The 13,777-nt window shown below is 49.0% G+C and overlaps 1 protein-coding gene across 1 annotated transcript in view; it reads right to left on the minus strand.

The window, feature by feature from the left end:
• Positions 1–13,777, minus strand: part of LOC149359699 (uncharacterized) — a 58,841-nt gene that overhangs the window by 42,622 nt on the left and 2,442 nt on the right. Inside the window, exons 2-3 of the mRNA XM_089569117.1 lie at positions 8,947–9,035; positions 1,153–1,201 (exon numbers count right to left, since the gene is read on the minus strand). Coding sequence (XP_089425243.1) covers positions 1,153–1,201; positions 8,947–9,033 — 136 coding nt within the window. The 5' untranslated portion in view covers positions 9,034–9,035. The remainder of the gene's footprint in view (positions 1–1,152; positions 1,202–8,946; positions 9,036–13,777) is intronic.

Below are 13,777 nucleotides of genomic sequence, written 5' to 3' on the forward strand. Positions count from 1 at the left end.
GCTCTTTGCGCTCTAAAACTGTTAATTAATCAGGGAATAATTACTCACTGGCATCCACCCGAGTGCAGCCTTACGACTACAGAGGAAAACAATACAGCATCCACTATTCGTACTGGTCCGGGATTCGAACCCGGGACAATCGCTTCACCGGAGCGCAAGCTCTACCAACTCAGTGATCGAGGACGGCCAGCATATGGTAGGGCATATGGCACCGTTCCTACGTGACTTCGAGTTATTGATCAGTTCGCTCTCATCCTGCCACATGCTAACCCTTCCGGTTAGCTCAGTTGGTAGACCGACTGCTCCGGTGAAGCGGTGGTGCCGGGATCACACCACGGACCAAGACGAATTTTTTGTTTTACAAAGTTTCTGTAAAAGCTGTATAGCTTTTTTTTATATAGCCGTATGGCCGCGCTTAGGTGGATGCCAATGAGTAATTACTTCCTTATTAGAAATTTACTACACCTTGTGGGGACGCCTTCGTCCCCTGCGTTCACTTTCCCGCACTGCACCCCACTGTTGTTAGCTGCCCCCGAAAAGCACTCCCTTTAGTTTGGTTACTCTAGCTAACAGGGGAGGGCGCTCGCGTCGTAGCGACACCAGCGCCACGGATGGCGTTTTGCTGCGCGCGCGCGGGGGATAGCTGGCTCTCTTCTGCTCCGCATCGGGAAGCGTGTTGGACGCTCACGCGCAAAGCTCCGCTCTTGGCCGCGGGCGTCCTCGTGGTGGAAACGTCTTCCCCTCAGCTCGTTCCGTCGGGCCTCGGAGTTTATCCCTTTGCCCTACCGTGGGCGGACGTTCGCTCGTAGCCGTGCTGGTGAGTCGGACATCCTAGATTCCTCAGTGTATTTTGTTGCTAGCTGGCGTTATTGTTGCTATAGCAATAAATGCCTTGTTTGTGTCAGCCAGTGTGTCGTTCCTTTGTTCCCGCAGAGCACGGCCCGCCGTGGTCGGCGTGCGCTCAGTAGCGTACGCGACCACGGGGTGGGGTCCGCGCGGTTTTGAACTGAGTCAGCCGCGCTTAAACGGGGAATACGCGTTTATCCCCCCATTTCAACCCCACAACCTTGGGGGATTCCCGTGAACATCGGACCTAAAACTGTTCATTACACGGGAAAAAAGTAACGTTTCGTCACTAATCTCGGTACTCACACAATACCAAAGCAATGTCTCCTTTGTGCAGGTCCATGATTCCGTGCCCCTGGAAATGTCGCAAGTGAGGCTTAATATTAGCTTCGTGAACACACAAAAACAAACATTTTTCAGCTTCTGAAGAATTGTACGAAAACATGATAGCACCGAAACATTGCGATAATGTTACATTTTTGTTAAGCTCAAATGTTATTTCAATATACTTAAGTCCTTTTTTTCTAACGTTTTTGTAATGTTACATATAAATGTTAAAATAACCTTCCCCGAACATTCATGAAACATGTAAGCAACATAAATGCAACATTCTCGAAAATGGTGACGCAGCCCCGCACAAGCATGCAGGCCTGCCAGTGGTGACGGCACACAACTTACAACACTTTGCAAGAACCAACAACAAGAGCGACACCTTCTCCACTAGACGACAGCACAACATGCAATATCGTATTCACTCACCTCCGAACGGGCATCATGCCGTCGAGCTTATATACTCACTACTGCGGGATGTCCCATGAGTGACAGTGGCGAATGGGTAATAACTAAAGTTTTGTGACAAAATAATGGGGCTGTTCATGCAATCTATGGCGGGTACTATCTAAGAGATGTGGTTACAAAGTACTGTTAGTTGAAAACATCTTTACTCTGCGAACAGTGAGAAAAGGTCTGGAAATCCGTGCTCGAAAAATATTTTTGGAATGTTGTTTTATATTTGCGACTCTAACATTATAATAAAATTTAGAAGATTGCATTAAGCACACCATCACTAACGTTGACGAAAAAAGAAATGGGTTATCTGGACAAGCAATGACGACAGAAGTGACAAAATGACGATTCCAAGGCTTTCTTTGTATTTTTAGACGATACTTTCTGTATTTATTGCAAGCAAAGCAGTAAATTCCTCAGTTGTCAGTCACTGCTGTGTCTGTGTGTTTCTCGACTGTGTCCTGTCCCTGCGCACTGTTTTAAGTAGAAAAATGAACCAACTGGCCCCGCTACTTCCCATGATGATTAAAGCAATGCTTGTTTAGAACGTGAATGTAACGTTTTGTATACAACTTATAACGTTATGTTATTTGAATGTTAATGTAAAGTTACAATGCAACATGTAACATTACTGCAACTTACAAAACATTTTTGTAACGCTATTCTAATGTTCGGTGCTACCTGGGATATAGTTACGAATTCAGCCCTTGAATATTGCCTGCAGCTTTTCTCCTTTCGAGATTCGTAGATATAAATTTAGAAAATCGTGTTGTGTAAGGCGTACAATTCTTACATCAAGTGAAGATGCTGGACACTCAAGCAGAAGGCGAAAACCATTCATAATCATAGAAAAATATTTTTCCTTCATGTCGGGAGCACAAATCTGACATAAGCGTAAACTTATTGTGATCTGCGCGTAAATGCTTCCATTAGGCCAGATACTACAGCTACAGCGGCTATCGGTCCAAATATGTATTTAGTGCGATTTTATCAAAGACGTTTAATAAAGTTACATTGATTGATTGATTGATTGATTGATTGATTGATTGATTGAAGACCTCTAGGGATATCACACACATATCCCTCGCACTCGGAAAAGTAACCAGGGCCTCAATACGCGCTAAAACGTACTGTGGCCCCAACATGAACGACGATCGTATTAAGCAAGTTACTGGCAAGGAAAGACTATTTTCGAGACGGCCGGAATAGTTCTTTAAGGGCCAAATTATTTTAATTTCGATCATTTCATTTCTGAGTTTAGTCATAAATACCGCTCCAGCACTTTTTTTTTGGTGAACTATGATCTCATCGCTTGGTAGTGAGTAATTGCGAATCGTCTCTCCGTCGCGTCGCTGTCTGCTTCCGGCTGTGCTGTCTGCTACTCCTTTATCTTTATCATTGAAGCTTATTTCCTCGCCATTTCGGAAAAACAAAGCGGTTTCCAAATTAAAAACACCCCGACCTCCAGTGTATACGGGGCTGCCGACTTGGCTTTTTTCTTTTTCGATACATTTTATCGTTTGATCGGACGTTTTGTTTCCTGTTCCGATGGAGCAAGCATACAGGGTCTGTTCTGAAAGTAGTAGGACTCATTTTATTTCATAAAATTTATTCAAGAGAATAGTAGAAACGATTAGGATTTTTCAAAGTAGCACCCTTCCGCACCTACACGCTGCTGCCAATGAGTTTTCCAGTTTTCGTACGCCTCCAGGAACGCTTGGACCGGAATGCTGTTTAGCGCCCTCGACACGGCCTGTTGAACCACCTCTACCGATCCGTGATGTTTCCCCTTGAGCGTCGATTTTATACTCAGGAATAGAAAAAAGTCTGGCGGAGCCAAGTCCGGGCTGTAGGGGGCCTGAGGTAGCGTTGCCGCCTTGTGCTGGGCGAAAAATCGGGGTCCTCATTCACATGATGAAGAAGATCCTGGCAGATCTCTTTCCGGTTGGCCTTTTGCTCCTCTGACAACACTCCCGGCACCAACTTCGCGAACACTTTCCTCATGGCTAAGTTTTCTGTCACGATCTCAATAACTTGGGTTTGAGGAATGCTCATGTCATCAGCAATCATTCTGATACTCATCCTGCGATCACAGTTCAGTAAATGTTTCACTCGCTACACATTTTCGTTGATCTTGCTGTTCGAGGGGCGTCCGGAGCGGTCGACGTCTTCCACTCTTTCCTGACTTTCTCGGAACCGCTTGTTCCACACAAAAAACACCTGATCTACCCATGGCAGCGTCACCGTAGGCCTCCTTAATCATGTCGTGAGTCTCTTTGCCCATTTTATCAAGATTTACACAAAATTTTATCGCGTATCGCTGATCCAGTAAACGCTCCATGATTCTGCGTGACGAGACGTTTCGACAAGGGTTCACAGTACAAGTGACCTGCTCTCTTCAACGGCCGACAACCGACTGCCGATTTTCCCCAGCATTCCCAATATCCCCCTTCAACGATCCTGCACGCGCAGACCGCCTCTCGTCCGCCCGTTCGCCCAGGAAAAAACCAGTCCTACTACTTTCAGAACAGACCCTGTACGTTGCTGGGAACTGAAAAGCGCGTCATTGTGCGTGTCACTGACGTGCTGAGTCCATTCGAAAGCATTTTCTTTACCAGCCAAAGCGCATTATCAGGTGCGGATTAGGAACTTGATATTTAACGTCGTCCTGGCCGTTCTGATTTTCAGCAGCTATCGAGTTGCTGACTTCCTGAAAATACGGCGCAGATGGTGAACTGCATGCGATAGACAAAGGGACAATCTATGCGCGATAGACGATGACCCACCGCGCCTTAGTCCGACTTATCCTAAATTTGACCATTGATGCTTATCGCAAGACTGCTCACAAACCCCCGGCGTCGGAGCGCTTCGGCTAGTACAGTTCGGACTAGAAACACCGTTTCACAAGGCGCTACTTCAGCCGTTAGCGTGGGATTTGGCAATGCTGAAGTTCCTGCCGTTCGTCAGTCATGGGCGGGCAACGAGAGTGCCAGGTAGGTTCACGTGCATGCGAGCGTTTTTATTTGCAGAAAATGCACTGAATCGTACTCTTGTTTTCTCTTCTCAAATTTTTGTGCAACCTTTTTGTTCGAGCTTTAACGACGCGTTGTTTTAGGACATGGAATCAATTTGCTTCCTTGCGGTGAAAATAGCCTCGGCAAATTTCTGATGCGTGCTAGCGTAACTATACGACACTATTGACGAAAATAGAAAACAGACTCTCAGAAACGAATCGCGAAGGCCGCCGCGGTGGCTCAGTGGTTATGGTGCTCGGCTGCTGACCCGAAAGACGCGGGTTCGATTCCGGCCGCGCCGGTTGAATTTCGATGGGGGCTAAATTCTAGAGGCCCGTATACTGTGCGATGTCAGTGCGCGTTAAAGAACCCCAGGCGGTCGAAATTTCCGGAACCCTTCACTACGGCGTCCCTCATAGCCTGAACCGCTTTGGGACATTAAACTCCAATAAACCAAACAAACGAAGCGCGAACTCAGGACTGCTTATTAGGCCCGTTTTTCTAGCATGCTCTGACCGGTTTTATTATAATTATTTTTCGATGACACACGTGTGGCCGCATGTTATTTTATCACTTTGTTTCTTTATATTCTTATCACTTAACGTTCTTTGTCACTTTATTTATTTTATTTTATTTAATTTTCGTTCGAGAGTCCACACGTGAATCATTGGAAAAATAATAATGAAACCGGACAAAGAACGCGTTTTTAAATGTACATTTGCAAGAAATGCGTGTCTCATAAACAGTCGTGAGTTGGCGATTCGTTTGTGCGAGCCGCCCCGCCGCGTTGGCTCAGTGGTTACGGGGCTCGGCTGCTGACCTGAAAGACGCAGGTTCGATCCCTGCTGCGGCGGCTGAATTTCGATTAAGGCGAAATTCTAGAGGCCCGTGTACTGTGCGATGTCAGTGCACGTTAAAGAACCCCAGGTGGCCGAAATTTCCGGAGCCCTTCACTACGGCGTCCCTCATAGCCTGAGTCGCTTTGGGACGTTAAACCCCAATAAACCAAACCAATAAAGACATTTACCCTGAAGACGTTTACTCTGAAGGCCTTCACCTCAAAAGTTCTTCAACCCAAATCATTGTCACTGTCATTAATGACCATACCATTAATGAGCATAGCCATCGCCAAACATTGTCTCGTTTATTTCCCGTCATTTCCCGCATCACGTGATTAACTTCAGGGGCTTCACCACACACCGGCATTCAATGGTGCTTTCGTACTAAAAGAATTAGATGCCCGAAGGCCTGCAGATGCGTCGTGACCCGAGAAACTGAGGCGTATAAGCGCATATCTCAGTCTCTATCAGTGGTCAAGACGTCCTTCTGTTAAATTTATTCACCGTCTTTGCTCGCAAATTGCTCGATGCGTCGTATAGCTCGACCTTTGAGAACCTAAAAAAAGTTGGCAGTGGCTCAGCTCTGCTATGCCAGGATATATGTAGCGTGACCAGTGACGTCACGTGGCTCTGCGCCGGCGGCGGCAACGGCGAGCGCGCGTCAGCTGTGCGCAGTGACGTCACTCGCTCCTCGCGCATGCGCAGTATGGTCGACGGAGGGGGCACGCGAAACGGCGAGACTGTGGCCAATGTAGCTCACGCTAGAAAAATGTTACAATAGCGTGTTGGTCGCCCAATGGAAATTCCGGGAAGCTAAAGTGTAATTAAGGCGGCCGGCAGAGAGCACCACATCAGGATCTGTGGGGGTGCCGGGAGAAGATCATCGCCGTAAAGGCGCTCCCGCTGCTTTCCCCAGTAGGTAACGCAATTTTCAGCGACATCGAAATCCCGTGCTGTCGCTCTTAGACTCCTGCACGGACAAGACGACGTCCAGCTGAAATGCTCCGTAGAACGGTCACCGACGTTTAAGAGGGACGACAACGCGCTCAGCAGCGCGGCTGAGCGAATAAAAGTTTTGTTGTACAGTCGCTGCGGTAACCGCGTGGCGGGGCTCCGTGCTTATCTTCGTACCGGCTTTATCTGACAAGCTTTTCGGCGTCTTTCTTGAAAAGGAGCGGGTGCCTGATAATGCAGTGATGGCGGTAATAACTGCCTCACTTTGTGGAAGCTCCAAATTTCTCTTACTTTTCTGCAGTGTAATTGGGTTTGCACCTTGACCTGACCGTGATTCGCACATTGGTCAACCACTGATCGAGTTTGGAGAGTGTGATATAGAAAAACAGGTAGACATGCGCGAGTAAATTCGGTAGCAGGGTACTTTGGTCAGACCGAGGTTTGATTTTATGGCGTTTTACGTCCCAAAGTGATTCAGGCTATGAGGGACGCCGTAGTGGAGGATTACGGAAATTTCGACCACCTGGGGATTTTAACGTGCACTGACATCGCACAATACACGGGCCTCTAGAGTTTCTCCTCCAAAGAAATTCTAGCCGCCGCGGCCGGGATCGAACCTGCGTCTTTCGGGTCAGCAGCCGAGTGCCATAACCACTGAGCCACCGCGGCGGCTCCCGGTCAAACCGAGACAGCGTGCAGTTGAATCAACATGCAATAACAAACCGCGCCTGGCAGATTCTAAAGACTGTCCTTTCTCGCTATCGCTCCCCTCTGTACTTATCCGTATGTCCACTGGCTGCTGCTGGGGTGCTTAAAGGGCTCTGAAAGGGGCTTTAATTAAGTTCTAGTATGCCTTGGATGTTCAAGGACGCCGCTTCGTGAATATTGTCCAGCAAGAATTTTTTTTTAATGCGCTTTGTAGCAGCTGAGTTATCTGTACTCAAAATTTGAATTTCAGCTTCTGCGTCTTTCCCCCTTCTTTCGTCTCTTTTTGCACGCTGGAAGGTCGGCACTCCTCCGCCGGCCCCACCGCCGGGGGCGAGCTTCCCGACTCCCCCCGAGCTACGCGGCTTACTGGCCGCGGCTGACGTCTGAAAGAATCCAACCAATAGCCATCTCTGTGCTGGTATACGCCAGGTGCGAGCGACAGAGGAGGGTGCGAACAGAAAAAAAAAAGTGGCCGGAAAGGGCTCCCCAACTTTCGCGCGTGATTGTAGGCTCTCGGTTGCGTGTAGAAGTGTATTATTTGGCTCAAGTGTTCATGCCAACACAATGCAGTGATTGAGCGTGTTGATGTGGTCCCCTGAGAAGGTGTTTCAGAGCCCCATTAGATAGCAATTGCCGCAAACCTTTTCCTTCCGCTGTGTATGGTTTTTATTGAACCACGACTACTACAACCAAATCCTAAAGACGAATGTTAAGTCGAAGTGGTTATGGGCCTCCATGAAGGAACGAAGGTAACAACTACGCCCTGCACAAAGCACGCATTGCTGCCCAAGCAGCGCTTCTCCGCAAAGATAAAAAGCGTGAGGTGAAGCCACATAAAACGAACAGACTTCTCTCAGTGATAGTCCATGCCCTACACGAAAATTCCCTCAGTTACAGGCAGGCCGCAGCGGTGGCTCTGTGGTCATGGCGCTCGGCTGCTGACCCTAGAGACGCGGGTTCGATTCCGGCCGCGGCGGTCGAATTTCGATGGAGGCGAAATTTCAGAGGTCCGTGTACTGTGCGATGTCAGTGCACGCTAAAGAACCACAGGTGGTTGAAATTTCCGGAGCCCTTCACTACGGCGTCTCTCATAGCCTGAGTCGCTGTGGGACGTTAAACCCCAGTAAACCAAGCCAAACCTAATTCATGCACTTTTTCCCTGGAGCAGCCTGAGAACACAGGCATTTTAGAAAGGCAGATAATTTCAGTTCTAAGAATTCCCTGAAATACCGTAATTTCCTTTTCGCCAAATTCCCCGTTCCTCTCACTGTTTCTTCTCTCCCGCGGCTGTGCCTCACCAACCAGTCCAAAGTGCCACCTTCGTAAATTTCACTTCACAAATTCCCTGAAAACGGAGAAATTTTGCGGATAGAACATCGGTTAAGATTTACCTAATCGTGCTACTCAGGTAAGATTTACTTCCGAGCGCGCAATTTCCGTTTTTAAGTCACTACCGCTCTTCGTCATGGTATAGCTGGTTTCCTGGTATTTTTAATAGCACTAATTTCTTTTGGAACCCATTCAGTGCGCCACCAGAGACAGTATTGGTGACATCTTTAACATGAAACTGCGCTGTTTACGTATATTCGTTCTCGAGTCAGTGCCCGCGACAATCCGCATAACAAAAAATAAAATGCGGGCATTTTTAGCTTGACCAAACCGTCAGCAGAAACTTAAACACCAGGCACGCGCTTTGATGTAAAGTTCTGCGTGTTGCTAGTTCAGGGCGCAGACGACTTTGTGGACGTGGAAAGCGCTCTTTTCGTTATCTCCAGCAGTATATACGATGGTATACTCGCCTTAATGCCTAGCGGCAGTTGCTCGGTGTCTTTCTTGGACTTCGCACAGGCCGCCAGAAAAATCAGGATTCCAAGCACCAGAAGCATGTCTTCTTGCGTTCAGTGTTTGAAAGAAGTAATGTCACGTTAAAAAACAATAACATCACCCCTATAACTTCAGTTCCCATCGCATATTTTGTGTTGTTAGCGGTGACACGAGACAGAACATTATAGTCTCTGAATTACAAAAGCTACATGTACTCTGCTGGAGCTCCCCAAGGACCATATAGTAAATTTAGAGGCTGTTTGGACATGTACTGTTAAATGGTCACAAACGTTCCTCCTACGTGCGTTATAGTCATCATGTCAGCAGACATGTCATTACTTGCAGTGGTAAATGGGAAGAGGAAAAACGTGTATTTACATTAGGTTGGATGTCATACTTAACTTGGCGTACAAAAATTTCACACATCTCTTCAGAGGATAGGCTTGTACGAGATAAGGCATCAACAACACTCGATATGTCCTCTAACATCGTAAAATCAGTTGGGCGCGGCTACAATCATTCCAGAGGAATCGGTCACCTCTGTCGTTACAAGCAGAATGATAAGGCTTATGCTGGCTACCTTTGAACGAGGAAAGCTATGCCTTCTGACGTATTCCACTGAGAAGGAGACTCGTAAGCTTACTAACGCAAGCAGTATGGGCTTTACATTTACATCGAAAGCCATTATACGGAGGATTCCGGTGTGTTTGCCAGCAAATTTTGGTCACGTGACCAGCGCCAGCTACGTGACCGTGCGGCTGGTGCGATCGTTCTGAATATTACGCAGCAGAGCGTAAGTAGCGTAATTTGCTTTTTTTTAATCACAAATTCGCAACACAGGAGCTCCGTTAGGTGCAAAACCGTTGATCAAGGATCAATGAAAATTGATCAGAGTGAGGCCATAAACACAAGCGCGAAAATATAAGGCAGTGAGGCACTCTTCTTATGCAAGAGAGTTTTAAGGTTCATTTCATTCATGTATTACGCCCCCAAATGCTTACAACTTTATACTCGTTAACAGTCAAAGACATCATTTGTCTGAGCTGTATAATGACCACCCTTATTACGAATACGTCACTGTCAAAACAGCCTCACTTGTGGCAGAAAAAAAAATCATTCACAGTCTTGAGCCTTGTTGAGCGTAGTTTTCTTCATCTTCAAGGTTGTGGGAATCCTGGCTTTGCGCCGTCGCCTTTGCGCGGCTGTGCCGGCCGCCCGCGTTGTTTCTCCTCTTTCCCTTGCTCCCGCCTCAGGCGGTGGAGAGGCGGCTGGGTGACTAATCACTGTCATTTAGCCACAGCTCCGCCCCGGCTCCCCAAGGGCCTTTGCCATTGGCGCCTTATGGCGGGAATTCGGGACCCCGCTTTGGGCGGCCGCGCGCCGCGCGACCGTCCGAGCGGGGCCCAGAGGGAGAGATCCCTCCGAGACAGCGTAAGGTGCGTACGTTACTGTTTGTCCGTGCCGGCCTTGCCGTTCGGACCAGTGCTTACTCGAGCTCGCCCGCACGTGTCCTCTGACCTGCAGCGGCTCGAGCCTGTCCAGCGGGGTCCAGCGACCTCAGACAGGCGTACCTTGCGTTGATTGCCCACTCTCTCTCTCGCAACCGGCCCAACGGTCGACACGAGAGCATGGGCGTCCGGAGGGGGGGGCAAGGGGGGGCGGCTGCACCCCCCTGGAAAATCACTCCCTCGAACCGTGAGTGATGGCCGCACGCCAGGGGCCGTGGTGGGCTCAGCCAAAAGGGTAAAAGCAGCTCCGCTTCCACGCTTTGGGTCACATCTGCGAAATGCCGCGTCCGGGCACGCGTCTTTATGCCGTTTTCAAACCACGCCATCGTTAGCTCTGTTGAAGGCCGACCTGTTGCAGACATACAGCGGCACCGGCGAGCATGTGTTTCAAGCCGTCTTGAAATGGGTGCCTGTTTCTTTGATCTCTAGACAGATAGCGACACGGAGGCAGACAGTGCACAGTGCATCTTGTTTTCGCCTTCGTTATGCCGGCCACCGATGAATTCTTCAGGAGGGAAAGACAAATCAGCCGTGTCCACCCCCGCTTTGTCGGGCTGCTCATGGGCAAGCGGGCGATCAGTTGGCGCCGCCGCCGCTCGCTGTGCCTCCGATCCACGGGAGAGCGCAGTGCGGTAGAAGCGCCGCTATCAGAATCTTCGGCAAAGGAGATTAGCATCTTTTGTTCACGGCGACGCAGTCTCCAGAGGCGCCCCCACACCAGCGTCCCTTGCGTCTTCTCCGAAAACCAGCGCCTTTGGTCAACGCAGCCCTATGGCGCCTGCCTGGCTCGCCTGTCACCTCTGGCTGGGCCTCAAATGACAACAGCGCCCGTGTACTGTGCGAGGTCAGTGCCCGGTAAAGAGACCCAGGTGGTCGACATTATCCGGAGCTCTGTACTACTCCGTTCCTCATAACCTGAGTCGTTTTGGGGCTCTGAACCCCATAAAAACACACAAAACAAATTTTCCTACCGGAGTGGCGAGTGTCCCTTCCCCTTGGAAGTCGCACGGAAGTAAGCCCTTGCACGTGTGCGCGCCTCTGTGCTTCGGTGTTTTTAGTGGCCGTTTGTCAACGAAGCTGAGAACAACCAAGACAGTGGACGAGAAAACTACGAGCGGCGAGCAGTGTGCGTGCGGTTGCTCGACTGTGCGGATGCGCGAGCAAGATGGAGCGAGGTGTATCAAGCTGCGAGCGTGCATTTATCTTGTAAATAAGTTTTCGTTGTATGTATAGACATCTTTTGTTTTCAACGTGCGCGTTCAACCGTTTTTCCAATCAATGTGTGTGACGAGTGTGCACCGAGAGCGTGTAATGAAGCACAGAAATGAATTTATCACCCGTGTAATCACGCAATTCGCCCAGAAAAATCCGTGGAGTCTACAGTTGCTGTTCAAGGAAGACTGATTGAGTGACTGTAGTTGCGTGTTTGTGACCATATTGTGCTGTGTGCTGGTCATCAATCCGGGTGAGTCGAGAACCCGTATGCAGCAATACTGAGCACTCTTCTCCACGAAGTGACAGTATATTTTTGGATTTTTTATTAATTTTAATTGTTTCTTCGTTGATAAACTGCAATGTATCTCTCCTAGCCACACTTTAATTTGCTGTTTGTAATTTTTATTTCATGTGTGTATTTCACTTATTTTTTATTTATATATAAATAAATAAATTCATACCGCAAATAGTGCCTTTTTGCTACGAACATGCCCCCCCCCCTCCCCCCTTCCGGCGCCAACAACCAATGGGGCCCCCCCCTGCAAAAAATTCTGCGGACGCCCTTGCACGAGAGAGAGATCACAGCACTGCCGCGGGGACATTCTCCTGCAGCGGCGTGCTAGCGGCGCACATTGCTCGAGTCGCTTCGTGCGCGCAGCGGAGCCTTGCTCCTCGCGCGCCCCTGGGACGGGGTGACGATTGAGTGTGTGTGTACTGCTGAAGGACGACGTGAATAAACGTCTCCTTTGTGAACTTGGAGGCCTATTTCTTTGCGGCGAATCGCTCTCCTCCCAGCGGAGGTTGAGTGCACTGCATCGGTGTCCCAGTGTGTGTGGTGACGGCTGATCGGGGCCCCTGGCTCGCGCGAAGCTCGAACCCGCGGTGGGTGGTGGCCTGTGTCCACTTAGAAACCCACAAGGTATGCAGCTGTAGCTAAGTCATAAGCACTCTAAAGGGTACCCCAGCTAACATGAACTACGGGATAGAAAAATAATAAACTATTTCTGGCAAAGCAGGCTTGCCTATTAACGCGAAAGCGTCCCATTTAGCGTGAAACCCGGCGTCGTCATCGGCGCGAGCGAAAAATCCCCAGAGAAGCAGTCACATGCACTTGTGACGTCATCACAACATGCCCACCTGATTGTGAGCAAACTGTCCACTTTGGCAGGTGGCTGTAAACTGATGACTGGTCGGGAGAGGTTGCTGCAACCTGGGTCTGACAAACCCCCCTGGTGGCTCTGTCTGAAACAGCCACCTGCCGGTAGTGAAGGCTCCAAGGGGTGGCGGTCGCCACGCTAAAGATTTGCCTGCCCACAGCAAAATCTACTGAGCGCAACTTTCAGACCCTGCTGATCAAGGTGTTTCAGGATAGTGCAGCCCGCATTGGGGGTAACACCGCACTATGTGCATATATTTTACTTTTATCAAAAACAATGCCATATATATCATGCCACCCAACATTTCATGAAGCAATCTTTAAAAGAATAGTTGTATTCTGAACGTTCTGCCAGCCCCGTCAGGAAAGCGCACCAAGACTCGAAAAAGAACTAGATTGCAGCCGCACGCAAACAGTTTCAGACGTTTCGCCTGTGCGAACTTGGGCACGTGGCTACCAGCAGCCAGTAAAGGGTGCTGCAGGTACACCGGGTGGACACTGTCCTATCAGACGTCCACTCGTTGCGAAGGGAATGGCCGCGATACCATCATATTATGCCCATATACACGACCGGACTGAATGCGGCACCGCCAATCCGGCCGTGGCACAGGCCGCGAACATCATCGTCATCATCATCATCATCATGTTCAAGAATGCGTGCTTCTTTCACCGGCATTTCGAGCTCCGCACGCTTTATTTAGATGTAGCAAAGCTACCAAGAACAGCAGCAATTAAGTTGAGTGCTACCCGCCTTATTGCTTTCCTCTGCTGTTCCTCCTCGGCGCCACACACAAGTCATGTTACCTCTCAAACATATTTCTGCATTAGATTTTTTCCTAACATCGGCTTACATGGAGGAAAGAAAGAATTCAGGAGAGGCCTTTAGGTCACACTTCTTGAAGCCGGAAGTGAACGCTCCCTCCTGCT

Source organism: Amblyomma mixtum, chromosome 2 (assembly GCF_055824585.1).
Source record: "Amblyomma mixtum isolate Tamu chromosome 2, ASM5582458v1, whole genome shotgun sequence".
NCBI classification, from domain to species: domain Eukaryota; kingdom Metazoa; phylum Arthropoda; class Arachnida; order Ixodida; family Ixodidae; genus Amblyomma; species Amblyomma mixtum.